This window comes from Pelodiscus sinensis, chromosome 15 (assembly GCF_049634645.1).
Source record: "Pelodiscus sinensis isolate JC-2024 chromosome 15, ASM4963464v1, whole genome shotgun sequence".
Classification (NCBI taxonomy): domain Eukaryota; kingdom Metazoa; phylum Chordata; order Testudines; family Trionychidae; genus Pelodiscus; species Pelodiscus sinensis.
Window position 1 is genome coordinate 5,188,037 of NC_134725.1, and position 26,334 is coordinate 5,214,370.

At 75.6% G+C, this 26,334-nt stretch overlaps 2 protein-coding genes across 2 annotated transcripts; one reads left to right on the forward strand and one right to left on the reverse strand.

Annotated features, from left to right (window-relative positions):
* Positions 1–807: 807 nt before the first annotated feature.
* Positions 808–14,285, reverse strand: TCN2 (transcobalamin 2). Its single transcript, XM_075897901.1, is given in 13 exon segments — positions 808–1,576; positions 2,284–2,405; positions 3,628–3,764; positions 3,766–3,836; positions 4,984–5,035; positions 5,037–5,116; positions 5,119–5,161; positions 5,656–5,831; positions 7,238–7,382; positions 7,384–7,400; positions 7,604–7,761; positions 8,843–9,032; positions 13,819–14,285. Coding segments are annotated over 13 exon segments (1,311 nt in total). The 5' UTR covers positions 13,877–14,285; the 3' UTR covers positions 808–1,514.
* A 1,797-nt stretch (positions 14,286–16,082) lies between these two features.
* PES1 (pescadillo ribosomal biogenesis factor 1) lies at positions 16,083–24,338 on the forward strand. The gene is given in 17 exon segments (XM_075897900.1): positions 16,083–16,243; positions 17,666–17,745; positions 18,127–18,280; positions 18,506–18,527; positions 18,530–18,614; positions 19,191–19,362; positions 19,443–19,532; positions 19,934–19,975; positions 19,977–20,051; positions 20,193–20,270; positions 20,439–20,528; positions 22,270–22,400; positions 22,598–22,723; positions 22,813–22,997; positions 23,088–23,215; positions 23,457–23,624; positions 23,970–24,338. Coding segments are annotated over 17 exon segments (1,734 nt in total). The 5' UTR covers positions 16,083–16,219; the 3' UTR covers positions 24,054–24,338.
* The last annotated feature ends 1,996 nt before the right edge of the window (positions 24,339–26,334 follow it).

A 26,334-nucleotide genomic window follows, 5' to 3' on the forward strand; every position in this document is an offset into this window, starting at 1 on the left:
GGCCCAAGAGGGGAGGGGGAGCGGAGGGGAGGCCCAAGGGGTGGGCAGGCCGGGGGGGGCAGAGGGGAGGCCCAGGAGGGGAGGAGGGGGGCAGGCCGGGGGGGCAGAGGGGGAGGCCCAAGAGGGGAGGGGGGGCAGGCCAGGGGGGGCGGAGGGGAGGCCCAAGGAGCGGGCAGGCCGGGGGGGGGGCAGAGGGGCTCCCGGTGGGGGGGCGTGTGGCCGAGCCCCCCAGCGGCTTCTGCGGAGAGCGGACGTCAGGGCTCCAGCTCGGAGCAGCTCCTCACCTCCAGCTCCTTTAGCGCTTCCTCGGCCCCCTGAGCCCCGGCGCCCGGTCTGCGGGTCTCCTGGCTCCCGGCGCACTACCCACTAGGCGCCACCGCTTCACGGAAACACCAAGCGCCAGCCCGGCTCAGCGCTGGCTCCAGCATCCTCCAGCCAGCGGCTAGGGCAGCGCCGGCGAGGTGGCAAACCGGGGCCCATCTCCCCTCAGGCCTGCTCTGGCGGGAGACCCACCGTGACCCCCCGTCCCTCGGCGCTTGCTGCCCATGACAGGGCCTTGCCTCATGCCGCTGGACTGCCTGCCTCAGTTTCCCCACTTGAGCCAGCTCGCTGTTTGGTGGCCCCCTGGCTCCGGGGCCTTCCGCACTCTCCCTGGGGGGCTGACCAGGACGGGGATCCCTCCCCCAGCTGTGACAGCCCACGAGCAATGGCCAGGGATCAGGTGACCCGAGGGCACAGAGCTGCCGTTGGGACAGGGCGCGGCGCGGAGCCCAGCCCGCAGGCCAGGCCCAAGGACACGCCGCAAGGCAGCTTTGCCATCCAGGTTTAATGGGATTAACGGGGACAGAGCGCCGGCTCCAGGGTCCTGCGCTTCCAGGAATGGGGGCCGGGATGCCTCGGGCCCCCGGAGACTGGGGTGGCTGGGCCCCTCCAAGCCCAGCCCCCTCCTCAGGCTCTCGCTCATGGCTTCAGCCCGAGCCGGACCCTCCCCTCAGCTCCTCGCTCAGCCTCTTTCCTTAACTTGGACAAGGGGTTTGGCCTCTGCCCTGGGGCGCAAGCTACAGCCAGCGCCCGGGGCCCTGCCGCCCACGCCCAGCAACCAGCAAGGGACTGACACTGCAGCACGCAGGGCTGGAGGGGCCGTGACCCGGGCAGGGGGTTGGGGGCAGGGCCCGGGAGGGGCCGTGACCCGGGCCAGGGGTATGGGGGGCAGGGCCCGGGAGGGGACCATGACCTGGGCCAGGGGGTTGGGGGGCAGGGCCTGGGAGGGGGCCGTGACCCGGGCCAGGGGTATGGGGGGCAGGGCCCGGGAGGGGACCATGACCTGGGCCAGGGGGTTGGGGGGCAGGGCCTGGGAGGGGGCCGTGACCCGGGCCAGGGGTATGGGGGGCAGGGCCCGGGAGGGGGCCGTGACCCAGGGCAGGGGGTTGGGGGGCAGGGCCAGAGAACGCCTGGGCCAGAGGCGCACACCGAGGTCGCTGTGGGGCAGGAACCGGAGGGCAGGCCGCAGGCGTCTACCACTGGCTAAACTTCAGGACAATGGCCTCTCCGTCCTCAGGCCGGTAGTCCGACAGGCCTACGAGACAGGAAAGCGAAGCACCAGGTCACGAGCCAGGAGGAGCAGCCTCCGGGCAGGGCCCTCGCGAGGCACCGTGTCCAGCCCGGCCCTCCCGGCAGGACCAAGCACCGGCCAGACCGTCCGCGCCAGGCGCCCGCCCGCCTGCCCTTCCGCATCCGCGCCAGGCGCCCGCCAGCCCGCCCTTCCGCGCCCGCGCCAGGCGCCCGCCAGCCCGCCCTTCCGCCGCCCGCGCCCCACGCCCGCCAGCCCGCCCTTCCGCGCCCGCGCCAGGCGCCCGCCAGCCCGCCCTTCCGCGCCCGCGCCAGGCGCCCGCCAGCCCGCCCTTCCGCGTCCACGCCAGGCGCCCGCCAGCCCGCCCTTCCGCGTCCGCGCCAGGCGGCAGAACCGGACCCGACGCACCAGCCGAGGGCTGAGCGGGGCAGCCGAGAGGCTGGGACCCTTGCAGGTGCCACGCAGAGAGCCGGCACCCGGGCTGGGCTGGGGGTGAAGCAACGGGCAGGAATCGGCTCTCGCCCCCGAGTCTGCGCCGGCGAAGTCTGGCCGCGAGCAGGCCTGGGCCGGAGGGGACCTGTGCCAGCCGTGCAGCCCTGTCCCTTCCCGCGCCCCCCGGCCACGTGCCCAGGCCTGGGCAGCCATGCCAGCAGCCGCTGGACCAGCCACGGGGGCGGGAGCGAGCCAGGCACCCACCGCGCCGCATCCCTCACCTTGCTGGAGCCTGGTGTCCGGGGCCCGGAGGAGCTGCCTAGTAACTCCGCTGCGCGTTGCTGCCCCTCACCCCAGCACGGCGTCGAGCCACAGCCCCTGCAGGGTGCTCAGGGTCTCAAACCTAGTCGGGGGGAGGGGTGTGAGCGGCGGCCGAGCAGCCTCCCCCGGCCCTGGGAGTGAGGGCGCCCCAGGCCTCCGGTGCGGATCCCACCCCTGGCAAGTGTCGGGGACCCCCCCCCCCGAGCTGGAACAGCCACACCAAGGCCGGGAGCAGGCTGGGACTCCTGGGGCCACCGACCGAACGGTGGGGCCAGGCTGGCGTGGGCTAAGGGAACGGGGAAACTGAGGCACGGAGTAGGCCACAGAGTTAATGGGCCTCAGAGCTCAGCATGGCACCCAGGAGCAGGGCCAGGCTGTGTAGTGTCACTCCTGGGGGCACAGACCAATTCCCCGCTCGCTCTGGGGGCAGGCCCGCCCTGCTCCGCCGCCCTCCGCCCGGGGGAGACGGGGCCCGCCCTGCTCCGCCGCCCTCCCCCCGGGGGGAGACGGGGCCCGCCCTACTCCGCCGCCCTCCGCCCGGGGGAGACGGGGCCCGTCTGCTCCGCCGCCCTCCGCCCGGGACACATGGGGCCCGCCCTGCTCCGCCGCCCTCCGCCCGGGGGAGACGGGGCCCGCCCTGCTCCGCCGCCCTCCGCCCGGGGGGAGACGGGGCCCGCCCTGCTCCGCCGCCCTCTCGCCCGGGGGAGACGGGGCCCGTCCTGCTCCACCCGCCCTCCGCCCGGGACACACGGGGCCCGCCCTGCTCCGCCGCCCTCCCCCCGGGGGGAGACGGGGCCCGCCCTACTCCGCCGCCCTCCGCCCGGGGGGAGACGGGGCCCGTCCTGCTCCGCCGCCCTCCGCCCGGGACACATGGGGCCCGCCCTGCTCCGCCGCCCTCCGCCCGGGGGAGACGGGGCCCGCCCTGCTCCGCCGCCCTCCGCCCGGGGGAGACGGGGCCCGCCCTGCTCCGCCGCCCTCCGCCCGGGGGAGACGGGGCCCATCCTGCTCCGCCGCCCTCCGCCCGGGGCACACGGGGCCCGCCCTGCTCCGCCGCCCTCCGCCTGGGAGACACGGGGCCCGTTCCTGCTCCACCGCCCTCCGCCCAGGGGAGACGGGACCCGCCCTGCTCCGCCGCCCTCCGCCCGGGGGAGACGGGGCCTGCCCTGCTCCGCCGCCCTCCGCCCGGGGGACACGGGGCCCGCCCTGCTCCGCCGCCCTCCGCCCGGGAGACACGGGGCCCGTCCTGCTCCGCCGCCCTCTGCCCGGGGGACACGGGGCCCGTCCTGCCAGCGGACGGCTCTTACGTGAAGGGCTCGGAGTCCTGGCTGGCCGCCACCACCACCGCCGCCTCCAGCACGTGCAGGAGGGAGGACCCGGAGGGCACCTGCAGGGAGCGGTTGTACAGCTGCCCAGGGCTCGGCGGGTGCTCCACCGCCAGCTGAAACGGTGATGGTCTCGGCCCCCGGCGCGACCGCCAGGGACCCCGGACAGCTGCTGTCGAGCCGCAAAGTGTCTGCGAGAACGGAGAGGTTTGGTGAGCACCGACAGCCGTGACAACCCGGCCGCCCTGACCTCCGCGCCGGGCCGCTCCCGCACCGACAGCCCTGACGCCCGGCCGCCCTGACTTCCGCGCCGGGCCGCTCCCGCACCGACAGCCCTGACGCCCGGCCGCCCTGACCTCCGCGCCGGGCCGCTCCCGCACCGACAGCCGTGACTACCCGGCCGCCCTGACCTCCGCGCCGGGCCGCTCCCGCACCGACAGCCGTGACACCCGGCCGCCCTGACCTCCGCGCCGGGCCGCTCCCGCACCGACAGCCGTGACGCCCGGCCGTCCTGACCTCCGCGCCGGGCCGCTCCCGCACCGACAGCCGTGACGCCCGGCCGCCCTGACCTCCGCGCCGGGCCGCTCCCGCACGACAGCCGTGACGCCCGGCCGCCCTGACCTCCGCGCCGGGCCGCTCCCGCACCGACAGCCCTGACGCCCGGCCGCCCTGACCTCCGCGCCGGCCGCTCCCGCACCGACAGCCGTGATGCCTGGCCGCCCTGACCTCCGCGCCGAGCCTCTCCCGCACCGACAGCCGTGACGCCCGGCCGCCCTGACCCCCGGCCGCCCTGACCTCCGCGCCGGGCCGCTCCCGCACCGACAGCCGTGACACCCGGCCGCCCTGACCTCCGCGCCGGGCCGCTCCCGCACCGACAGCCGTGACACCCGGCCACCCTGACCTCCGCGCCAGGCCGCTCCCGCACCAATAGCCGTGACACCCGGCCGCCCTGACCTCCGCGCCGGGCCGCTCCCGCACCGACAGCCGTGACGCCCGGCCGCCCTGACCTCCGCGCCGGGCCGCTCCCGCACCGACAGCCGTGACACCGCCACCCTGACCTCCGCGCTGGGCCGCTCCCGCACCGACAGCCGTGACACCCGGCCACCCTGACCTCCGCGCCAGGCCGCTTCCGCACCGACAGCCGTGACGCCCGGCCACCCTGACCTCCGCGCCGGGCCGCTCCCGCACCGACAGGCGTGACGCCCGGCCGTCCTGACCTCCGCGCCGGGCCGCTCCCGCACCGACAGCCCTGCAGAGCCCTGCCTCTTGGGGGATCTGCTGCTGGGCGTGGGAACCGGGACCCCAACCCACCCTCGCTCCCACCTCTGCCCCACTTACCTGGCTCTGCCCGGCACTCCATGGTGCTGAGGTCTAGGTAGCTACGGCCATTGCAGCACAGGCAGCAGCTGGGACGTAGCCATGAGGCTGTGGAAGCGACCCTGTCGCAGGCTGTCCAGCAGGCCCTGCAGGTCTGGGGGGTACGCGGCGGCTGGCTCACCCCCGTCGCCGTCAGCAGCTGGCCGCCGGGTTCCGCGAGCGGAGAGAAGCCTCGTTTCAAACAGCTGCCCCCGGTGCCAGTGCCGAGCGCAGGGAACTGACCCTTTGGCCTCCAGCTGCGCCCCGCCTGCCGTGCCGATCAGCCCTGGCCCGGGATGCTTTCCCCACCGCACTGGCCACCCACGAGCCCGTGCGGTCCCTAGCGCCACCTGCCCGGCCACCCACCAGCCGTGCGGTCCCTGGCGCCACCTGCCCGGCACCCACCAGGCCGTGCGGTCCCTGGCGCCACCTGCCCGGCCACCCACCAGGCGTGCGGTCCCTGGCGCCACCTGCCCGGCCACCCACCAGCCCGTGCGGTCCCTGGCGCCACCTGCCCGGCCACCCGCCACCCTGCATGGCCCTGGCACCAGCTGCCCAGCTACCCAGCAGCACGTGTGGTCCCTGACGCCACCTGCCCGGGCACCGCCACAGCCATGCCAGGGCAGGAGACACGCTCCAGCCCCGCTCTCCCACCTGCATGGCCAGCGGGCTGCTGAAGATGTTGCCGAAGGTGCCCCCGGGGGTCTGAGCCTGCAGAATCCGGCTCCTCACACTCTGGACAGCCAGGCTGATTGTGGGCACCAGCTGGGCCTCGGAGAGCTTGGACCGCTCCAGGCAGGAGAAGGCCAAGCCGGCCATGGCGGCCGTGTCTGTGGGGGGAGGAGCAGGAGGGCTAAAGGGAGAGCCAGGGGTCTGAGACAGCACAGACACTCCCCGGCGCCCGTACCCACGGAGAGCCCGCCGCCGCCCGCCGCCCGTACCCACAGAGAGCCCGCCGCCGCCCGCCGCCGCCCGTACCCACGGAGAGCCCGCTGCCGCCCGTACCCACGGAGAGCCCGCCGCCGCCCGTACCCACGGAGAGCCCGCCGCCGCCCGGCGCCCGTACCCACGGAGAGCCCGCCGCCGCCGCGCCCGTACCCACGGAGACCCCGCCGCCGCCTGGCGCCCTGTACCCACGGAGACCCCGCCGCCGCCTGGCGCCCGTACCCACGGAGACCCGCCGCCGCCTGGCGCCCGTACCCACGGAGAGCCCGCCGCCGCCCGTACCCACGGAGAGCCCGCCGCCGCCTGGCACCCGTACCCACGGAGAGCCCGCCGCCGCCCGTACCCACGGAGAGCCCGCCGCCGCCCCGGCGCCCGTACCCACGGAGAGCCCGCCGCCGCCCGGCGCCCGTACCCACGGAGAGCCCGCCGCGCCGGCGCCCGTACCCACGGAGAGCCCGCCGCCGCCCGGCGCCTGTACCCACGGAGAGCCCGCCGCCGCCCGTACCCACGGAGAGCCCGCCGCCGCCCGTACCCACGGAGAGCCCGCTGCCGCCCGGCGCCCGGAACCCACAGAGAGCCCGCCGCCCGGCGCCCGTACCCACGGAGACCCCCGCCGCCGCCCGGCGACCGTTACCCGCGGAGACCCCGCCGCCGCCCGGCGCCCGTACCCACGGAGACCCCGCCGCCGCCCGGCGACCGTACCCGCGGAGACCCGCCGCCGCCCGGCGCCCGTACCCACGGAGACCCCGCCGCCGCCTGGCGACCGTACCCGCGGAGACCCCGCCGCCGCCCGGCGCCCGTACCCACGGAGAGCCCGCCGCCGCCCGTACCCACGGAGACCCCGCCGCCGCCCGGCGCCCGTACCCACGGAGAGCCCACCGCCGCCCGTTCCCACGGAGACCCGCCGCCGCCTGGCGACCGTACCCGCGGAGACCCCGCCGCCGCCCGGCGCCCGTACCCACGGAGAGCCCGCCGCCGCCCGGCGCCCGTACCCACGGAGACCCCGCCGCCGCCCGGCGCCCGTACCCACGGAGAGCCCGCCGCCGCCCGGCGCCCGTACCCACGGAGACCCCGCCGCCGCCCGGCGCCCGTACCCACGGAGAGCCCACCGCCGCCCGGCGCCCGTACCCGCGGAGACCCCGCCGCCGCCCGGCGCCGTACCCGCGGAGACCCCGCCGCCGCCCGGCGCACGTACCCACGGAGAGCCCGCCGCCGCCCATACCCACGGAGACCCCGCCGCCGCCCGGCGACCGTACCCGCGGAGACCCCCGCCGCCGCCCGGCGCACGTACCCACGGAGAACCTGCCGCCGAGCGTGAACTTGTCGTGCTTCTCAGCGCTCAGGAGCTTGCGGATCACGTGTGTGTCGACCCTCTTGCCGTGCACGCACAGGGCCAGCACGCCCAGGCTGTACTGGTAGTAGCTGGTGACCGGGCGGTCCGTTCCTCTGGAACGCTGGGAGCGGGAGGCAGGGCTGGGGTGAGAAAGGCGCCGTGCGGCCCTGCGCCCAGCCAGCCCACAACCCTCCCCGTGCCCCCGGGTCGGACGCTTCGCTGCCACTGGCCCAGGAGGGCGGCCGGGGCCCGCGCCGGGCAGGGGCGGCTGCTGCTCCACCGACGGCCTTTCTCCTGCAGGGACACGAGCCGGGCCCCCCTCACCTATCTGCTCCTTCTCCTTGTGCAGCTGGAACTTCAGCTCGGTCACCAGCTTGCGGCTCCGGAGCGTCTCCATGTCCCGGCAGGCCGCCCGCAGCGCCAGGAGGTGCAGAGCCAGGCGCCCGGTGCTGTGCTGCTTCTGCCGGCCGCCTGCCGCCGAGCTGCAGGGACAAGCCAGGCCAGGTCGCCGGGGCTGCTCACTCCCTCCCGCCCCCTGCGCCCCGGCGCTGCCCACGGGCGGGCTGACGAGGGCCGGGCTCGCTGGAGCCTCGAGCTTTCCGTGCCTGACAGGAGCCCGACAGGCACTGCCCGGGCACCCCCGTGCTCATCCGTCCGTGGGGCCCGGGGGGAGATCCCCACCCACACGTGAGCGGAGAGCCAGCCCCTTGGGTGGGGCCCATGGCAGGAAGAGGGCAGGCTGTGAGCGGCCGGACGGGGTCAGACCAAAGGCCCATCCAGCCAAAGCAGGGCCCAGAGGGACGGACACAGCAGGGAATCAACGAGCGAGGCCTCCCCCATCACCCCGACAGAGCCAGGGACCCAGCCCGCCCAGCCGGGCTGACCAGTCCTGAGGGACCCAACCTCCGTCCTTATCTCGCAGGGCGGGGGAACGGTACCTCCTAGCCAAGCCCCTTTTGCCCCACGCCCCGCCCCTTCTGGGGGTGGAGCCAGCCCACGCCCACGCCCACCGCCCCCCGTCCCGTCCCCCCCCCAGAGAAAGTCCCTGCCCATGGCTGCTCCAAGGGGCAGGAGGGCCCCCCCCGGCTGTACCTGCTCTGAGGGGCGGGAGCCCCCCCCGGCTGTACCTGCTCCGAGGGGCAGGAGCCCCCCCCGCTGGCTGTACCTGCTCCGAGGGGCAGGAGGCCCCCCCCGGCTGTACCTGCTCCGAGGGGCAGGAGGCCCCCCCCGGCTGTACCTGCTCCGAGGGGCAGGAGCCCCCCCCGCTGGCTGTACCTGCTCTGAGGGGCGGGAGGCCCCCCCGGCTGTACCTGCTCCGAGGGGCGGGAGCCCCCCCCGGCTGTACCTGCTCTGAGGGGCGGGAGGCCCCCCCCCGGCTGTACCTGCTCCGAGGGGCAGGAGCCCCCCCCGCTGGCTGTACCTGCTCTGAGGGGCGGGAGGCCCCCCCGGCTGTACCTGCTCCGAGGGGCGGGAGCCCCCCCCGGCTGTACCTGCTCTGAGGGGCGGGAGCCCCCCCCGGCTGTACCTGCTCCGAGGGCAGGAGCCCCCCCCCCCTGGCTGTACCTGCCGGCGCTGGGCGGGAGGGCGTCTGTCAGCCGCTGGAGGTACTGGGCCTCTTTCTCCAGGTCGTGCTCGGCAGCCAGGCGCAGGGCCACGTAGACGCTGGGGTTCGGCTCCTCCGCCGCGTCCTGGCTGTGCCTCAGGAGCTCCATGGCCAGGCACTTGGCGGTGGCGGCGAGATCCTGGGGGGGCTCTGGGGCGAGAGCCGAGGCGAGCGTGAACCCCGTGGACGGAGCAAACCTGCAGACAGGACAGGCCCCCCTGGACCTCCTGGCCTGCTGCCGAGCCAGAGGCCCAAATGGCTGCAGCGCCCGGAGCTTGAGGGGCGGACGGCGCCGGTCCCTGAGGTGTCCTCACCCCCACAACGGCCCTGCTGGGGCCCGCAGGCAACATGGAGCCCAAAGGGGCCCCGGCCCCTCTGCAGGAGACCCCACACCGACTTCAGCAGGGCCTGCGGGGCACTGGGGGAGGGGGAGATCCCTGAGCACCGGGGGAGGGGGCGCAGGGACCCGGGCAGGCTCGCTCCCACAGGTCGCCCTGCTCCCCCTGAAAAGCGGCACGTGACGCCGAGCACATCCCTCCGCACCCCTGCCGCCGGCGCCCCAGGGACCCAGCGCCCCGGGGCCTGTCGCCCGCACGGCCCCAGGGACCCAGCGCCCCAGGGCCTGTCGCCCGCACGGCCCCAGGGACCCAGCGCCCCAGGGCCTGTCGCCCGCACGGCCCCAGGGACCCAGCGCCCCAGGGCCTGTCGCCTGCACGGCCCCGGGGACCCAGCGCCCCAGGGCCTGTCGCCCGCACGGCCCCAGGGACCCAGCGCCCCAGGGCCTGTCGCCTGCACGGCCCCAGGGACCCAGCGCCCCAGGGCCTGTCGCCCGCACGGCCCCAGGGACCCAGCGCCCCAGGGCCTGTCGCCCGCACGGCCCCGGGGACCCAGCGCCCCAGGGCCTGTCGCCCGCACGGCCCCAGGGACCCAGCGCTCCAGGGCCTGTCGCCCGCACGGCCCCGGGGACCCAGCGCCCCAGGGCCTGTCGCCTGCACGGCCCCAGGGACCCAGCGCCCCAGGGCCTGTCGCCTGCACGGCCCCAGGGACCCAGCGCTCCAGGGCCTGTCGCCTGCACGGCCCCAGGGACCCAGCGCTCCAGGGCCTGTCGCCTGCACGGCCCCGGGGACCCAGCGCCCCAGGGCCTGTCGCCTGCACGGCCCCGGGGACCCAGCACCCCAGGGCCTGTCGCCCGCACGGCCCCAGGGACCCAGCGCCCCGGGGCCTGTCGCCTGCACGGCCCCAGGGACCCGGCGCCCCAGGGCCCTGTCGCCCGCACGGCCCCAGGGACCCAGCACCCAGGGCCTGTCGCCTGCACGGCCCCAGGGACCCCGGCGCCCCAGGGCCTGTCGCCCGCACGGCCCCAGGGACCCAGCGCCCCAGGGCCTGTCGCCTGCACGGCCCCAGGGACCCAGCGCCCCAGGGCCTGTCACCTGCACGGCCCCAGGGACCCAGCGCCCCAGGGCCTGTCGCCTGCACGGCCCCGGGGACCCAGCACCCCGGGGCCTGTCGCCCGCACGGCCCCAGGGACCCAGCGCCCCGGGGCCTGTCGCCTGCACGGCCCCAGGGACCCGGCGCCCCAGGGCCTGTCGCCCGCACGGCCCCAGGGACCCAGCACCCCAGGGCCTGTCGCCTGCACGGCCCCAGGGACCCAGCGCCCCAGGGCCTGTCGCCTGCACGGCCCCAGGGACCCGGCGCCCCAGGGCCTGTCGCCCGCACGGCCCCAGGGACCCAGCGCCCCAGGGCCTGTCGCCTGCACGGCCCCAGGGACCCAGCGCCCCAGGGCCTGTCACCTGCACGGCCCCAGGGACCCAGCGCCCCAGGGCCTGTCGCCTGCACGGCCCCGGGGACCCAGCACCCCGGGGCCTGTCGCCCGCACGGCCCCAGGGACCCAGCGCCCCGGGGCCTGTCGCCTGCACGGCCCCAGGGACCCGGCGCCCCAGGGCCTGTCGCCCGCACGGCCCCAGGGACCCAGCACCCCAGGGCCTGTCGCCTGCACGGCCCCAGGGACCCGGCGCCCCAGGGCCTGTCGCTCCGCACGGCCCCAGGGACCCAGCGCCCCAGGGCCTGTCGCCTGCACGGCCCCAAGGGACCCAGCGCCCCAGGGCCTGTCACCTGCACGGCCCCAGGGACCCAGCGCCCCAGGGCCTGTCGCCTGCACGGCCCCAGGGACCCAGCACCCCGGGGCCTGTCGCCTGCACGGCCCCAGGGACCCAGCGCCCCAGGGGACCCAGCGCCCCAGGGCCTGTCGCCCGCACGGCCCCAGGGACCCAGCGCCCCAGGGCCTGTCGCCCGCACGGCCCCAGGGACCCAGCGCCCCAGGGCCTGTCGCCTGCACGGCCCCAGGGACCCAGCGCCCCAGGGCCTGTCGCCTGCACGGCCCAAGGGACCCAGCGCCCCAGGGCCTGTCGCCTGCACGCCCCAGGGACCCAGCGCCCCGGGGCCTGTCGCCTGCACGGCCCCAGGGACCCAGCGCCCCGGGGCCTGTCGCCCGCACGGCCCCAGGGACCCGGCGCCCCGGGGCCTGTCGCTCCGCACGGCCCAGGACCCGGCGCCCCGGGGCCTGTCGCCCGCACGGCCCCAGGGACCCGGCGCCCCGGGGCCTGTCGCCCGCACGGCCCCAGGGACCCAGCGCTCCAGGGCCTGTCGCCCGCACGGCCCCAGGGACCCAGCGCCCCGGGGCCTGTCGCCCCGCACGGCCCCAGGGGACCCAGCGCCCCAGGGCCTGTCGCCCGCAACGGCCCCGGGGACCCAGCGCCCCAGGGCCTGTCGCCCGCACGGCCCCAGGGACCAGCGCCCCAGGCCTGTCGCCCGCACGGCCCCAGGGACCCAGCGCCCCAGGGCCTGTCGCCCGCACGGCCCCAGGGACCCAGGCGCCCCAGGGCCTGTCGCCCGCACGGCCCCAGGGACCCAGCGCCCCAGGGCCTGTCGCCCCGCACGGCCCCAGGGACCCAGCGCTCCAGGGCCTGTCGCCTGCACTGGCCCCAGGGACCCAGCACCCCAGGCCTGTCGCCCGCACGCCCCAGGGACCCAGCGCTCCAGGGCCTGTCGCCCGCACGGCCCCAGGGACCCAGCGCCCCGGGGCCTGTCGCCCGCACGGCCCCAGGGACCAGCGCCCCAGGGCCTGTCGCCCGCACGGCCCCAGGGACCCAGCGCCCCGGGGCCTGTCGCCCGCACGGCCCCAGGGACCCAGCGCCCCGGGGCCTGTCGCCCTGCACGCCCCAGGGGACCCAGCGCCCCAGGGCCTGTCGCCTGCACGGCCCCAGGGACCCAGCGCCCCAGGGCCTGTCGCCCGCACGGCCCCAGGGACCCAGCGCCCCAGGGCCTGTCGCCTGCACGGCCCCAGGGACCCGGCGCCCCAGGGCCTGTCACCTGCACGGCCCCAGGGACCCGGCGCCCAGGGCCCTGTCACCTGCACGGCCCCAGGGACCCAGCGCCCCGGGGCCTGTCGCCTGCACGGCCCCAGGGACCCAGCGCCCCGGGGCCTGTCGCCTGCACGGCCCCGGGGACCCAGCGCCCCAGGGCCTGTCGCCTGCACGGCCCCGGGGACCCAGCACCAGGGCAGGGACCTGGTGACGCACACAAGCCCCTTGGAAGGGGTCGCTGAAGCCGGCAAGTCCCGCCAGGAGCAAATCGGGCCCCCCCCCCAGTGACAAGCAGCCCCCTCTGGAGGGGAATTCCGCAGCACACCCGGCAGCCGGGAACGTCGGCGAGGGAAGGCGCAGCCTCCCAGAACTGCCCATCCGCCCGCAAGGCTGGGGCCCGGGCCGGACAGGTGGCCAGGGAAGGATGAGTGGGGCGGGGCCTGATTCGAGCGGGGCGGCCTCAGACAGAAGGGGTGGAGTGGGGCTGGGGTCCCCCCGGGGACCATAGATGGATAGATCCCGGCTGAGAGCGGCAGGGGATTTGGCCGAGGTGTCAGCGCTACCACGCTCCGTCTGGACGGCACTGCCTGGACTGCCCAGGGGCTCTGCTGTGTCTTGTTCCACAGCCCCAGGCCGGGGGGCAGAGGGTGCCCCAGGAACGGGGGGCAGAGGGTGTCCCAGGAACGGGGGGGGGCAGAGGGTGTCCCAGGAAACGGGGGGGGGCAGAGGGTGCCCCAGGAACGGGGGGGGCAGAGGGTGTCCAGGAACGGGGGGGAGAGGGTGCCCCAGGAACGGGGGGGGGCAGAGGGTGTCCCAGGAACGGGGGGGAGAGGGTGCCCCAGGAACGGGGGGGGCAGAGGGTGTCCCAGGAACGGGGGGCAGAGGGTGCCCCAGGCGTGGGGGGGGCAGAGGGTGTCCCAGGAATGGGGGGCAGAGGGTGTCCCAGGCGGGGGGGGCAGAGGGTGTCCCAGGCAGGGGGGGGGGCAGAGGGTGTCCCAGGAACGGGGGGCAGAGGGTGCCCCAGGCGGGGGGGGGGCAGAGGGTGTCCCAGGAATGGGGGGCAGAGGGTGTCCCAGGCGGGGGGGGCAGAGGGTGTCCCAGGCGGGGGGGGGGGCAGAGGGTGTCCCAGGAACGGGGGGCAGAGGGTGCCCCAGGAACGGGGGGGGGCAGAGGGTGCCCCAGGCGGGGGGGGGCAGAGGGTGTCCCAGGAAATGGGGGGGGCAGAGGGTGCCCCAGGCGGGGGGGCAGAGGGTGCCCCCAGGCCGGGGGGGGGCAGAGGGTGTCCCAGGAACGGGGGGGGGCAGAGGGTGCCACCAGGAACGGGGGGGGGCAGAGGGTGTCCCAGGAACGGGGGGCAGAGGCGTGTCCAGGAACGGGGGGCAGAGGGTGCCTCAGGCGGGGGGGGCAGAGGGTGCCCAGGCCGGGGGGGGGCAGAGGGTGCCCCAGGCGGGGGGAGCAGAGGGTGCCCCAGGCGGGGGGGGCAGAGGGTGCCCCAGGCGGGGGGGCAGAGGGCGTGCTCTGCCTGGGGGCTGCACGGGGCCCGTGGGCGCAGCAGGAGCGTTAGAGCTACTCACGGCTCAGCTGGGCAGGCAGGGCCAGGGCGAGGAGGAGCAGCCACGGGCCGGGCGCCATGGCGGCAGAGCCCCGGGGCGGCGCTGGGAGACTCACTGCCGTCCCGATGAGCCCGGGGAAGTGGCGAGGCTGCGCTGGGGACGGGGCTAGGTCAGCAGAAACAGAGCGGACTTTGGCTGCCAGTGGCAGGAAGCGGAGCAGCTGCGTGACTCCCCCACCGCCTGGTGCGTCCTGGCCCTGCCCCGGGCAGCCTCCTGCGCTCCCCCAGGCAGCGTGGCCCCCGGGCGGGCGAGGGCTTCCAGCCCCTTCCGCCAGGCACCAGCCCAGCCGGGGAGCTGGCAGCACTCCCCCTCCACGGCCTGGCCTGCCCACGTGCCCGGGGCTCTGCCCCAAGGGCTGCCCGCTGCAGGGCGTGGCCAGCGCTGCCCAAGCTCCCCTCGTGGGTCCCCTTCCCTTCCCGCCCCAGGCTGGGCTGCCAGACTCGGAGCGTCCCACGTCTCCCTACCGGCCCGGCCCGAGGAGCCCAGCCGCTGGCGCCCGCAGCCAGGCGCCCAGAGGCAGCCGCACCCCCCGCCGGACGCAAACCGGGGGGACGGGCTGTTTCACGGCCGCCTGCGGGAGGGAGCCGGCCTCTCGCTGCGGAGCACGAAGAGCAGAGGGCAGCAGTCGACCCTTTCCCAGGGCCGGCCCCGGACTCCTGGCTGCGGGGGTCTCTGCCCCGCCCTGCACTCGGGGCCTGGCTGCAGCAGAGGGTCCCGGGGCGGAACAGCCGGGCCCCAGGAAAAGCCCAGCGGCCCCTGCGTGGGCGGCGATGAGCAGCGGCTGCACAGGGACCGCCTGCCTCCCAGGCCTGCCCTTGCGTGGAGCAGAGAAAGGCAGCAGGGCTCCGAGGCTAGAGCCAGGCTGAGGGGGGCGGGAGAAGGGGAGGGGGCAAGAGGGGGATGAGGAGGGGGAGGGGGCAGGAAGGAGAGGAGGAAGGGGAGGGGGCAAGGGGCAAGAGGGGGATGAGAAGGGGGAGGGGGAAGGAAGGAGAGGAGGAAGGGGAGGGGACAAGAGGGGGATGAGGAGGGGGAGGGGGAAGGAAGGAGAGGAGGAAGGGGAGGGGGCAAGGGGCAAGAGGGGGATGAGGAGGGGGAGGGGGAAGGAAGGAGAGGAGGAAGGGGAGGGGGCAAGAGGGGGATGAGGAGGGGGAGGGGGCAGGAAGGAGAGGAGGAAGGGGAGGGGGCAAGGGGCAAGAGGGGGATGAGGAGGGGGAGGGGGCAGGAAGGAGAGGAGGAGGGGGAGGGGGCAAGGGGCAAGAGGGGGATGAGGAGGGGGAGGGGGCAGGAAGGAGAGAGGAAGGGGAGGGGGCAAGAGGGGGATGAGGAGGGGGAGGGGGAAGGAAGGAGAGGAGGAAGGGGAGGGGGCAAGAGGGGGATGAGGAGGGGGAGGGGGAAGGAAGGAGAGGAGGAAGGGGAGGGGGCAAGGGGCAAGAGGGGGATGAGGAGGGGGAGGGGGAAGAAAGGAGAGGAGGAAGGGGAGGGGGCAAGGGGCAAGAGGGGGATGAGGAGGGGGAGGGGGCAGGAAGGAGAGGAGGAAGGGAGGGGGCAAGGGGCAAGACAGAGAAGGGGAGGGGGCAGAACGGGGATGAGGAGGGGGAGGGGGCAGAACAGGGAGGGGGCAAGAGGCAAGTGGGGAGGGGGCAGGAGAGGGAGGGGCGGGCACAGGGCTAATCAGCTCAGGATGGGCGCAGGAGGCGGGGCTCGGTGTAGGATCGGGCGGGGCTAGGCTGAGGAGCGGGCATGGGGGCGGGGCTAGGGGCAGGGTCTAGGCACGGGGCGGGGCTAGGCGGAGGAGCGGGCACGGGGGCGGGGCTAGGGGCAGGGTCTAGGCATGGGGGCGGGGCTAGGCGCAGGGGCTAGGCACGGGGGCGGGGCTAGGCGGAGGAGCGGGCACGGGGGCGGGGCTAGGCGGAGGAGCGGGCATGGGGGCGGGGCTAGGGCAGGGTCTAGGCATGGGGGCGGGGCTAGGCGCAGGGGCTAGGCATGGGGGCGGGGCTAGGCGGAGGAGCGGGCACGGGGGCGGGGCTAGGCGGAGGAGCGGGCATGGGGGCGGGGCTAGGGGCAGGGTCTGGGCACGGGGGCGGGGCTGCTGCTACCGATTCCTCATGCCCGCACAGGCCCCTCCCACCCCCTCCGGCCGTCTCCCGGCATGCCCCGCGCCGCCCGGGCTGCCCGACTCACGCCTGACGGGCCGCGCGGTGACTTCCGCCCGCCTGAGGCCCCGGGCCGCGCCTGCGCACTGCGCCGCGGGAGGCTCCGAGCGCGCAGGCAGCGGGCGGGCAGCCCGGCTGGGTCCTCGCGGCGGGGGGCGGGGCGAGCGGAGCGGCGCGTGGCGCTGGTGCGGGGAGCGAGCAGCGGGGCCATGGGCGGCCTGGAGAAGAAGAAGGTACCGGGGGGGGCGGGGCTAGAGCCTGGGGGCGCTGGTGGCGGGGCTGGGGACTTGGGGGGCCACGGGGACTGGGGGCGGGGGGGCTGGGGACTTGGGGGGACTGGGGCGGGGCTGGAGGATGGGGCGGGGCAGAGACTGGGCGGGGCTAGGGGGCACGAGGGTCGCTGAGGGCGGGGCTTGGGGGCGCTGGGACTTGGGGGCGGGGCAGAGGCCTGGGTTCGGGGGATTGGCGGGGGGCGGGGCTGGAGGCTGGGGGGCGGGGCAGAGGCCTGGGTTCGGGGGATTGGCAGGGGGCGAGGCTGGGGGGCGGGGCAGAGGACTGGGTTCGGGGGATTGGCGGGGGGCGGGGCTGGAGGCTGGGGGGCGGGGCAGAGGCCTGGGTTCGGGGATTGGCGGGGGGCGGGGCTGGAGGCTGGGGGGCGGGGCAGAGGACTGGGTTCGGGGGATTGGCGGGGGCGAGGCTGGGGGGCGGGGCAGAGGACTGGGTTCGGGGGATTGGCGGGGGGCGGGGCTGGAGGCTGGGGGGGCGGGGCAGAGGACTGGGTTCAGGGGATTGGCGGGGGCGAGGCTGGGGGGCGGGGCAGAGGACTGGGTGCGGGGGATTGGCGGGGGCGGGGCTGGGGGGCGGGGCAGAGGCCTGGGTTCGGGGGATTGGCAGGGGGCGGGGCTGGAGGCTGGGGGGCGGGGCTGGAGGCTGGGGGTCGCTGAGGGCGGGGCTGGGGCGCTGGGACTTGGGGGCGGGGCTGGAGGCTGGGGGGGCTGGGCAGAGGCCTGGGTTTGGGGGATTGGCGGGGGGCGGGGCTGGAGGCTGGGGGGGCGGGCAGAGGCCTGGGTTTGGGGGATTGGCGGGGGGCGAAGCTGGAGGCTGGGGGGGTGGGGCAGAGGCCTGGGTTCGGGGGATTGGCGGGGCTGGAGGCTGGGGGGCGGGGCAGAGGCCTGGGTTCGGGGATTGGCAGGGGGCGAGGCTGGGGGGCGGGGCAGAGGACTGGGTTCGGGGATTGGCAGGGGGCGAGGCTGGGGGGCGGGGCAGAGGCCTGGGTTCGGGGGATTGGCAGGGGGCGAGGCTGGGGGCGGGGCAGAGGCCTGGGTTCGGGGGATTGGCAGGGGGCGAGGCTGGGGGGCGGGCAGAGGCCTGGGTTCGGGGGATTGGCAGGGGGCGAGGCTGGGGGGCGGGGCAGAGGCCTGGGTTTGGGGGATTGGCAGGGGCGAGGCTGGGGGGCGGGGCAGAGGCCTGGGTTCGGGGGATTGGCAGGGGGCGAGGCTGGGGGGCGGGGCAGAGGCCTGGGTTCGGGGATTGGGGGGCGGGGCTGGAGGCTGGGGGCGGGGCAGAGGCCTGGGTTCGGGGGATTGGCGGGGGGCGGGGTCCCGGTGGGGGTCCGGTCTCTGCCCTGCCCCCCCCTCACCCCTCCTTCCCCCCAGTACGCGCGCGGCGCCGCCACCAACTACATCACCCGCAACAAGGCGCGGAAGAAGCTGCAGCTGAGCCTGGCGGATTTCAGGTGGGTCCCCTCGCTGCCCCAGCCTCGCTCTGCCCTGCGGGGTCTCTGCCGGAGCCGGGCACGTGGCGCTTGCGGGGGCGTCTGGGCCCTGTGCAGAGCCGCCTCGAGGCGCACTGGAACCGCCCCACACTGCTGTGTGTGGTGCCAGCAAACGTCCCAAAGCAACATGGGCAGACCAGGCTGGGGCGGGCGTCACGGTTCCTGGGGTTACGGGGCTTGTTCCCCCCCCTCCCGGAAGGGCACGCGGCACCGTAACTCTGTGTTAAAGAAGCTTTCGGGCAGCCCCACAAAGCCCTCCAAGCGGCTTTCGTCTGCGGTGGCTGGGAGGCGAAGGGCTCGGCAGCCCCGTACGGACTCTGACCTCCTCTGGCTCTGCCCCAGGCGCCTGTGTATCCTGAAGGGGATCTACCCCCATGAGCCCAAACACAAGAAGAAGGTGAACAAAGGCTCCACCGCTGCCCGCACCTTCTACCTCCTCAAAGACATCAAGTTCCTCCTGCACGAGCCCATCGTCAACAAGTTCCGGGAGTATAAGGTAGGAGCCTGATTGCAGTGCAAAGCCTGTTCCCCGCCTGGAGGCCGGGGGTGGGCCAAGATCCCGTGGGGCAGCGTGAGCCAGTGAGGAGAGCAGCGGCCTTAGGCAAGCGGGAGGCAGGCGCCGTGCTGCAGAGGAGCCCCGGGCAGCGCTGGGCCCTGCCCGCCTCGGCGGGGCGCGTGTGGGCGCAGCAAGTGGCCACACGATCCCATTCCCGTGCCGCAGGTGTTCGTGCGCAAGCTCCGCAAGCCTACGGGAAGAGCGAGTGGAACGCCGTGGAGCGGCTGAAAGAAAACAAGCCCAGCTACAAGCTCGACCACATCGTCAAGGAGAGGTGAGGGGGGCGGCGGGGCCGGGCAGGGGGCTGGCTCGTTCCTGTGAGCCGGGGCTGGAGAGATCATGGGGCGCAGCAGGGCCGAGTACAGGCTCCCGGCCCTGGGGCCTGGCAGTGCCTTGGGCTCCCTGTGCGGTGGTGTCTGGGAGGGAGCTCGGAGCCAGTCCTGGCAGAGGGTGACTCACGCGGATGAGCTGCCCTGCCCCTCGTGGTGACTGCAGAGGGCGCGCCGAGCTGATCTGCCTTCCCATGGTGCCCGGGAGCCTCTGCTGAGCTCAGGGCCTGACAGAGCAGGTGCCAGCGGCACAGGACGGCCCCTGCCCGGGAGCTGGGTCCGGTAACCGCGAGAGTCTGCAAGCTGAGAGCTGTGGTCTCCAGCGCACGAGCCGGGGAGTCTGCGCACGTCAGGCAGAGGGAGGGCGGCGTATCCTCGCTCTCGGAGCTCCCCGGGCTGTGTGCTTCTGGTGCTGCCCTGCCTGCCTGAGCGGGCCCCGCTGCCTGGCCAGAACGGCTCTGAGATGGGCCTGGCCTGGGAGCCCCTCCCGCTCTCACCGGGACCGTCCCACGGGCCTGCAGGTACCCGACCTTCGTGGACGCCCTGCGGGACCTGGACGACGCGCTGTCCATGTGCTTCCTCTTCGCCACCTTCCCGCGCACGGGCAAGTGCCACGTGCAGAGCGTCCAGCTGTGCCGCCGTCTCACCGTGGAGTTCCTCAACTACGTGGTCGCCTCCCGCTCCCTGCGCAAGGTGAGGGCTGGGCTGGGCCGGGCGCTGGCTCCGCGGGGCTGCGCTCGGCCCCTGCGCTCACCTCCCGCGCTCTCCCGCAGGTCTTCCTGTCCATCAAGGGGATCTACTACCAGGCCGAGGTGCTGGGGCAGCCCGTCACCTGGATCACGCCCTACGCCTTTGCCCACGACGTGAGTCCTGGCTCTGCGTGCCCGGGGCTGAGACGGGGCCCCAAGCCGCCCCGCTTGGGCTGGAGAGCAGTGACTGATCGCGGCTCTGAGAGCCCCCCCCCCCGCGTGTGCCAGGCAGCCCAGCTGGCTCCCTGTGCCCCTGTGGGGCCGGAAATTGTTCGCTTGCACCCAGTGTGGGGAGATAATTAAACACTAACGGGCTGGAGGGGGGCAGCTGGCCCAGAAGGCTCCCAGGCAGCATTTGGGGAAGGGGGTGGCCAGGTCTGGCCCCCCTCCCCCACGGTACGGGCCCTCTGACCGTCTGTGGGACCGGTCCAGAGCTTCTGGCTGAGCGAGAACCCAGGTGTCCGTGGGGGCGGGGGGGGGGTTGGTTCTCACTCCCCTCCCCCCGTCTCTTCCAGCACCCGACGGACGTGGACTACAGGGTCATGGCCACCTTCACCCGAGTTCTACACCACCCTGCTGGGCTTCGTCAACTTCCGCCTCTACCAGACCCTCAACCTCCTCTACCCCCCCAAGGTGCGGGCTCGTGGGACCCCCCGGGGGGAGGCAGGTGGTTGGGGTGGCTCCGGATCCGGCTGGGGGGCGGCTGGGGGCCAGGAAGCAGCCGCAGGATCGCAGCAGGCCCCGGCCCTGCCTTCACCCTTCTCCCCTCTGCAGATTGAGGGCCAGGCGGAGGCGGAGCGGGGGCCGGAGGAGGGGGAGGCGTACGCCATGGACTCGGAGAGCTACATGGAGGTGAGACCCCGCGGTGTGGCGCAGGTTAATGGCCACTGAGCCCGACCCCTCTGTGCTGCTCTGGTTCTGCCCCGGCGGGGGGCACAGGGCCCGGCCTGGCTGGAGGGACCCTGCAGGGCCCCCGCCGGCCCCTCGGGCGTGACGCGGCACTGCTCTTTCCGGCTGCAGAAGCTGTCGGCGCTGAGCGCCAGCCTGGCCCGGGTGGTAGCGCCGAGCGTGGAGGACGAGGCGCAGGTGGACGAGTTCCCCGCGGACGGGGTAAGAGCTGGGCACGCTGGCTTTGGGGGTGGGCGGGGTGAGACAGCCCCTCCTTGCTGGGGGCCGGCCTGTGGGGTGGGCATGACCCGGCGGGGAGGCTCTCGCCCCTCGCGGTGGCCGGCGCGCAGGGTGGGCGGGGCCCGGCGGGGGGAGGCTCTCGCCCCTCGCGGTGGCCGGTGTGCGGGGTGGGCGGGGCCCGGCGGGGGGAGGCTCTCGCCCCTCGCGGTGGCCGGTGTGCGGGGTGGGCAGGGCTCGGCAGGGGGAGGCTCTCGCCCCTCGCGGTGGCCGGCGCGCAGGGTGGGCGGGGCCCGGCGGGGGGAGGCTCTCGCCCCTCGCGGTGTGCGGGGTGGGCAGGGCTCGGCAGGGGGAGGCTCTTGCCCCTCGCGGTGGCCGGCGCGTGGGGCCCGGCGGGGGAGGCTCTCGCCCCTCGCGGTGGCCGGTGTGCGGGGTGGGCAGGGCCTGGCGGGGGAGGCTCTCGCCCCTCGCGGTGGCCGGTGTGCGGGGTGGGCAGGGCCTGGCGGGGGAGGCTCTCGCCCCTCGCGGTGGCCGGTGTGCGGGGTGGGCAGGGCCCGGCGGGGGAGGCTCTCGCCCCTCGCGGTGGCCGGTGTGCGGGGTGGGCAGGGCCTGGCGGGGGAGGCTCTCGCCCCTCGCGGTGGCCGGTGTGCGGGGTGGGCAGGGCCTGGCGGGGGAGGCTCTCGCCCCTCGCGGTGGCCGGTGTGCGGGGTGGGCAGGGCCTGGCGGGGGAGGCTCTCGCCCCTCGCGGTGGCCGGTGTGCGGGGTGGGCAGGGCCTGGCGGGGGAGGCTCTCGCCCCTCGCGGTGGCCGGTGTGCGGGGTGGGCAGGGCCTGGCGGGGGAGGCTCTCGCCCCTCGCGGTGGCTGGTGTGCGGGGTGGGCAGGGCCTGGCGGGGGAGGCTCTCGCCCCTCGCGGTGGCCGGTGTGCGGGGTGGGCAGGGCCTGGCGGGGGAGGCTCTCGCCCCTCGCGGTGGCTGGTGTGCGGGGTGGGCAGGGCCTGGCGGGGGAGGCTCTCGCCCCTCGCGGTGGCCGGTGTGCGGGGGTGGGCAGGGCCTGGCGGGGGAGGCTCTCGCCCCTCGCGGTGGTGGGGCGCGCAGGGTGGGCAGGGCCTGGCGGGGGAGGCTCTCGCCCCTCGCGGTGGCCGGTGTGCGGGGTGGGCAGGGCCCGGCGGGGGAGGCTCTCGCCCCTCGCGGTGGCCGGTGTGCGGGGTGGGCAGGGCCCGGCGGGGGAGGCTCTCGCCCCTCGCGGTGGCCGGTGTGCGGGGTGGGCAGGGCCCGGCGGGGGAGGCTCTCGCCCCTCGCGGTGGTGGGCGCGCGGGGTGGGCAGGGCCTGGCGGGGGAGGCTCTCGCCCCTCGCGGTGGCCGGTGTGCGGGGTGGGCAGGGCCCGGCGGGGGAGGCTCTCGCCCCTCGCGGTGGCCGGTGTGCGGGGTGGGCAGGGCCCGGCGGGGGAGGCTCTCGCCCCTCGCGGTGGCCGGTGTGCGGGGTGGGCAGGGCCCGGCGGGGGAGGCTCTCGCCCCTCGCGGTGGTGGGCGCGCAGGGTGGGCAGGGCCCGGCGGGGGAGGCTCTCGCCCCTCGCGGTGGCCGGTGTGCGGGGTGGGCAGGGCCCGGCGGGGGAGGCTCTCGCCCCTCGTGGTGGTGGGCATGCAGGGTGGGCAGGGCCCGGCGGGTGAGGCTCTCGCCCCTCGCGGGGCCCGGCGGGGGAGGCGCTCACGCCCTCGTCTGTGGCCAGGAGAGCGCGGAGCAGGAGGTGGCGAGGCAGGAGCAGCAGGCGGCGGTGGAGAAGCAGAAGAAGCTGTTCGAGGGGCTGCGGTTCTTCCTGAACAGAGAGGTGCCGCGCGAGCCGCTGGCCTTCATCATCCGGTAGGTCCCGATGGCACCCTCCTCAGGGGGCAGCTCCCGGGGCTGAGGGCCGAGCCCTCTGGAGACCTGTCGGCCTGGAGAGCGGGGGGTGGCCCAGCACGGCTGGGTCCGGGCCGGGGCCAGGCCTAGGGAGGAGAGTCCGGGCGGCTCACGGAGGTGGCCTCGGCCGGCCTGACCGCGGGGGTCTCTGTTGGCAGGTGCTTCGGGGGCGAGGCGTCTTGGGACAAGTCCGTGGGCATCGGTGCCACCTACGAGGTGGGGGACCCGACCATCACCCACCAGATTGTCGACCGGCCCGGCCTGGAGAAGCAGGTGATCGGCAGGTGAGGCCGATGCCCGGCCCTGCCCCCGGCGTCCGGCCTCGGGCCCCAGCGGCAGCGCTGCCCCGCTCACGCCACCCCTCCCTCCCCAGGTATTACCTGCAGCCCCAGTGGGTGTTCGACTCGGTCAACGCCAAGCTGCTCCTCCCGGTGGCCGAGTACTTCCCTGGCCAGCTGCTGCCCCCCCACCTCTCGCCCTTCGTGGCGGAGCGGGACGGGGACTACGTCCCACCGGAGAAGCTCAAGCTGCTGGCCCTGCAGAGGGGCGAGAACCCAGGTAAGTGGAGCCCCCGCCCCAAGGATCCAGCCCGGATCTCCCATCTGGGGAGACGTGCTCCAGCCTCACTCTGCTCTCTGCCTTCTGCAGCTGCCGCCAGCGAGGAGGAGGAGGAGGAGGAGGAGGAGGAGGAGGGGGGCTCGGAAGGAGAGGAGCTCTCGGAGAGGGAGGAGGAAGAGAAGCTGCAGGCGCTGGAGAAGCAGCGATCCCAAGGAAAGGTGCGGTGCCTGGCTCTGGAGTCCATGTGCCCTGCTCGGCTCTGGGTGAACCGGGGCTTGGCAAAGGGCGTGGGGCTGCCCCGTCCCAGGAGGCTGGCGGCCAAGGGCCCCTCCGTGCCGGGCTGTAGGGGCAGGAGTCTGCCCAGCTGGCTCTGCTCTCCTGCTTTGGGCTGAGTGTCTGGGGGCAGCCGCGCTCGGTGCCATGGGCCGGGGCGCGAGGTCACGGCGTGTCGCTCCCCAGAAGCTGGCCGTGACGGTGACGGCGGGCACGGTGCGGCTGGAGGACAGGCAGCGAGCGGCCCAGGAGGAGCAGAGCGAGGAGAAGCGCCTGGCCATCATGATGATGAAGAAGCGGGAGAAGTACCTGTACCAGAAAATCCTGTTTGGGAAGAAGCGCAAAGTTCGGGAGGTACGGGGGGGCAGCGTGGCGTAGCCGGCCGGGAGGGGGAGGGGCGGGCGCTGGGCCGGAAACCGCCCCACGCCGGGGAAACCGAGAGCTGCAGAAACCTGCTGCCCCCACCTCTGGGAGTGGGGGGGGCTGCTTCCCAGCGTCACGACTGGGGAAACCGAGGCAGTGGATTGCCCAGTGTCCCAGGAAGGAGGGAGCTCCACCAGTGCTCAGGGCACTAGGCCATGCGGCCTGCGCTCGGCAGCGGGGGGCTAGGGGCGCGAGCTCCCGGGGGCGGGTCTGGCCCCTCCAGCGCTGGCGGGCGGAGGCCGTCCGTGTGCAGGGCTAAGCCGGCGCTTTCCCCAGGCGACCCGGCTGGCGGAGAAGAGGAAGGCTCACGACGCGGCCGCGAGAGCGGAGAGGAGGCCCAAGAAGGCGCGCCGGCAGTGACGGGCTGGCGGGCTCTGCCCTCCCCCAGGACTGGCGCTTTGCAGGCTGTTCCGGGACCGCTCCAGGGCAGGCCGTGCCCCCGGGCGCCAGCGGCTCTGGCTGCGCTCAGGGGCCTTGCCCTTACCCGGCCCCCCGCAGGAGCGTTTCCTGGCTGCGTGCAGGCCCCCGGGCGGGCGGGGGCCCCCCTGTGCCGTGGGGCTGTGGCCCGGCCTGGCGCAGGGGCACGCCTCGGGCCAAGGGAAAGCGGGGCCCAGGGCCGGCTGGCTCACTAAAGAGAATTGCACAGCTGGCCTCCGCGTGCTCTGTCGCCGCCTCCCCGCCCGGGTGCTGCGGGTAGGCGCCAGCTCGCCCTGCTCCCTTGGGCTGCGGCAGGGGAGAGCCGGCTCCGGCGTGGGCTGCGCGGACGGGCTCCGGCGTGGGCTGCGCGGACGGGCTCCGGCGTGGGCTGCGCGGACGGGCTCCGGCGTGGGCTGCGCGGACGGGCTCCGGCGGCGCTGGCGCTCTGGGCGGGTCCCAGGGCGCCTGGAACAGCGGGCAGGGACGGCGGAGTGTCCTCGCTGCCGCGTTGGCACCTCCCGAGGGCGGGGGGCTCGTGAGCGCCGGTGCCAGCTGGAGCCGGGCCCCTTGGCACCCCTCGCACTCACAGGGCCCAGCTCCCTGGTCCTGGGCTGGCTGCTCACGTGGCCGGGGGGCCGGGCTTCCTCCCTGCCTCACCGCTGGCCGCACACGAGGACTGGCCAGTCTCGCGGGGAGCCTGCACTGCAAGCAGTGGGAACTGGGCCGCCCTTCTCCCCAGCCTCCGGCCCACCCCCCGCGCTGGCTCTGAACTGCCTGCTACCCCAGGGCGCCCCCCGGAACGTGCCCTGCGTGTCTGCTGGCCGACGGCGAGCGGGGGCGGCTCTCGCTCGCACTAGCTGCATAGAGCCCCTGCTCCTCCGCCCACCCGGCCCCCGGCAGCAGAACCCAGGCCCGCGCCTGCATCCCGGCTGCTCTCCGGGCACTGCTCTCCGGGCGAAGGATCTTCTTCCGGGCGGGCCGGGGCCGCCCGTCTGCCAGCGGGCAGCTGAGCCAGCCAGAGCCGGGGCAGGTTACAAATACAGTGTCGACACTGCTCTGGGGACGTGGGGGTGGATTGGCACAGGCAGGGCGACAGTGCAAGGGGCAGGCCGGTACCCCTACCCCTTTGGAAGCGGGCCCTGGGATCCAGGACGGGCCGGTACCCCTACCCCTTTGGAACCGGGCCCTGGGATCCAGGATGGACCGGTACCCCTACCCCTTTGGAACCGGGCCCTGGGATCCAGGACAGACCGGTACCCCTACCCCTTTGGAACCGGGCCCTGGGATCCAGGACGGGCCGGTACCCCTACCCCTTTGGAACCGGGCCCTGGGATCCAGGATGGACCGGTACCCCTACCCCTTTGGAACCGGGCCCTGGGATCCAGGACAGACCGGTACCCCTACCCCTTTGGAACCGGGCCCTGGGATCCAGGACAGACCGGTACCCCTACCCCTTTGGAACCCGGCCCTGGGATCCAGGATGGACCGGTACCCCTACCCCTTTGGAATCCGGCCCTGGGATCCAGGACAGACCGGTACCCCTACCCCTTTGGAACCGGGCCCTGGGATCCAGGATGGACCGGTACCCCTACCCCTTTGGAACCGGGCCCTGGGATCCAGGATGGACCGGTACCCCTACCCCTTTGGAACCGGCCCTGGGATCCAGGACAGACCGGTACCCCTACCCCTTTGGAAGCGGGCCCTGGGATCCAGGACGGACCGGTACCCCTACCCCTTTGGAAGCGGGCCCTGGGATCCAGGACAGACCGGTACCCCTACCCCTTTGGAACCGGGCCCTGGGATCCAGGACAGACCGGTACCCCTACCCCTTTGGAAGCGGGCCCTGGGATGCAGGACAGACAGGTACCCCTACCCCTTTGGAACCGGGCCCTGGGATGCAGGACAGACAGGTACCCCTACCCCTTTGGAAGCGGGCCCTGGGATGCAGGACAGACAGGTACCCCTACCCCTTTGGAACCCGGCCCTGGGATCCAGGACGGGCCGGTACCCCTACCCCTTTGGAACCGGGCCCTGGGATCCAGGACAGACCGGTACCCCTACCCCTTTGGAACCGGGCCCTGGCATCCAGGACGGGCCGGTACCCCTACCCCTTTGGAAGCGGGCCCTGGGATCCAGGACAGACCGGTACCCCTACCCCTTTGGAAGCGGGCCCTGGGATCCAGGACGGACCGGTACCCCTACCCCTTTGGAACCGGGCCCTGGG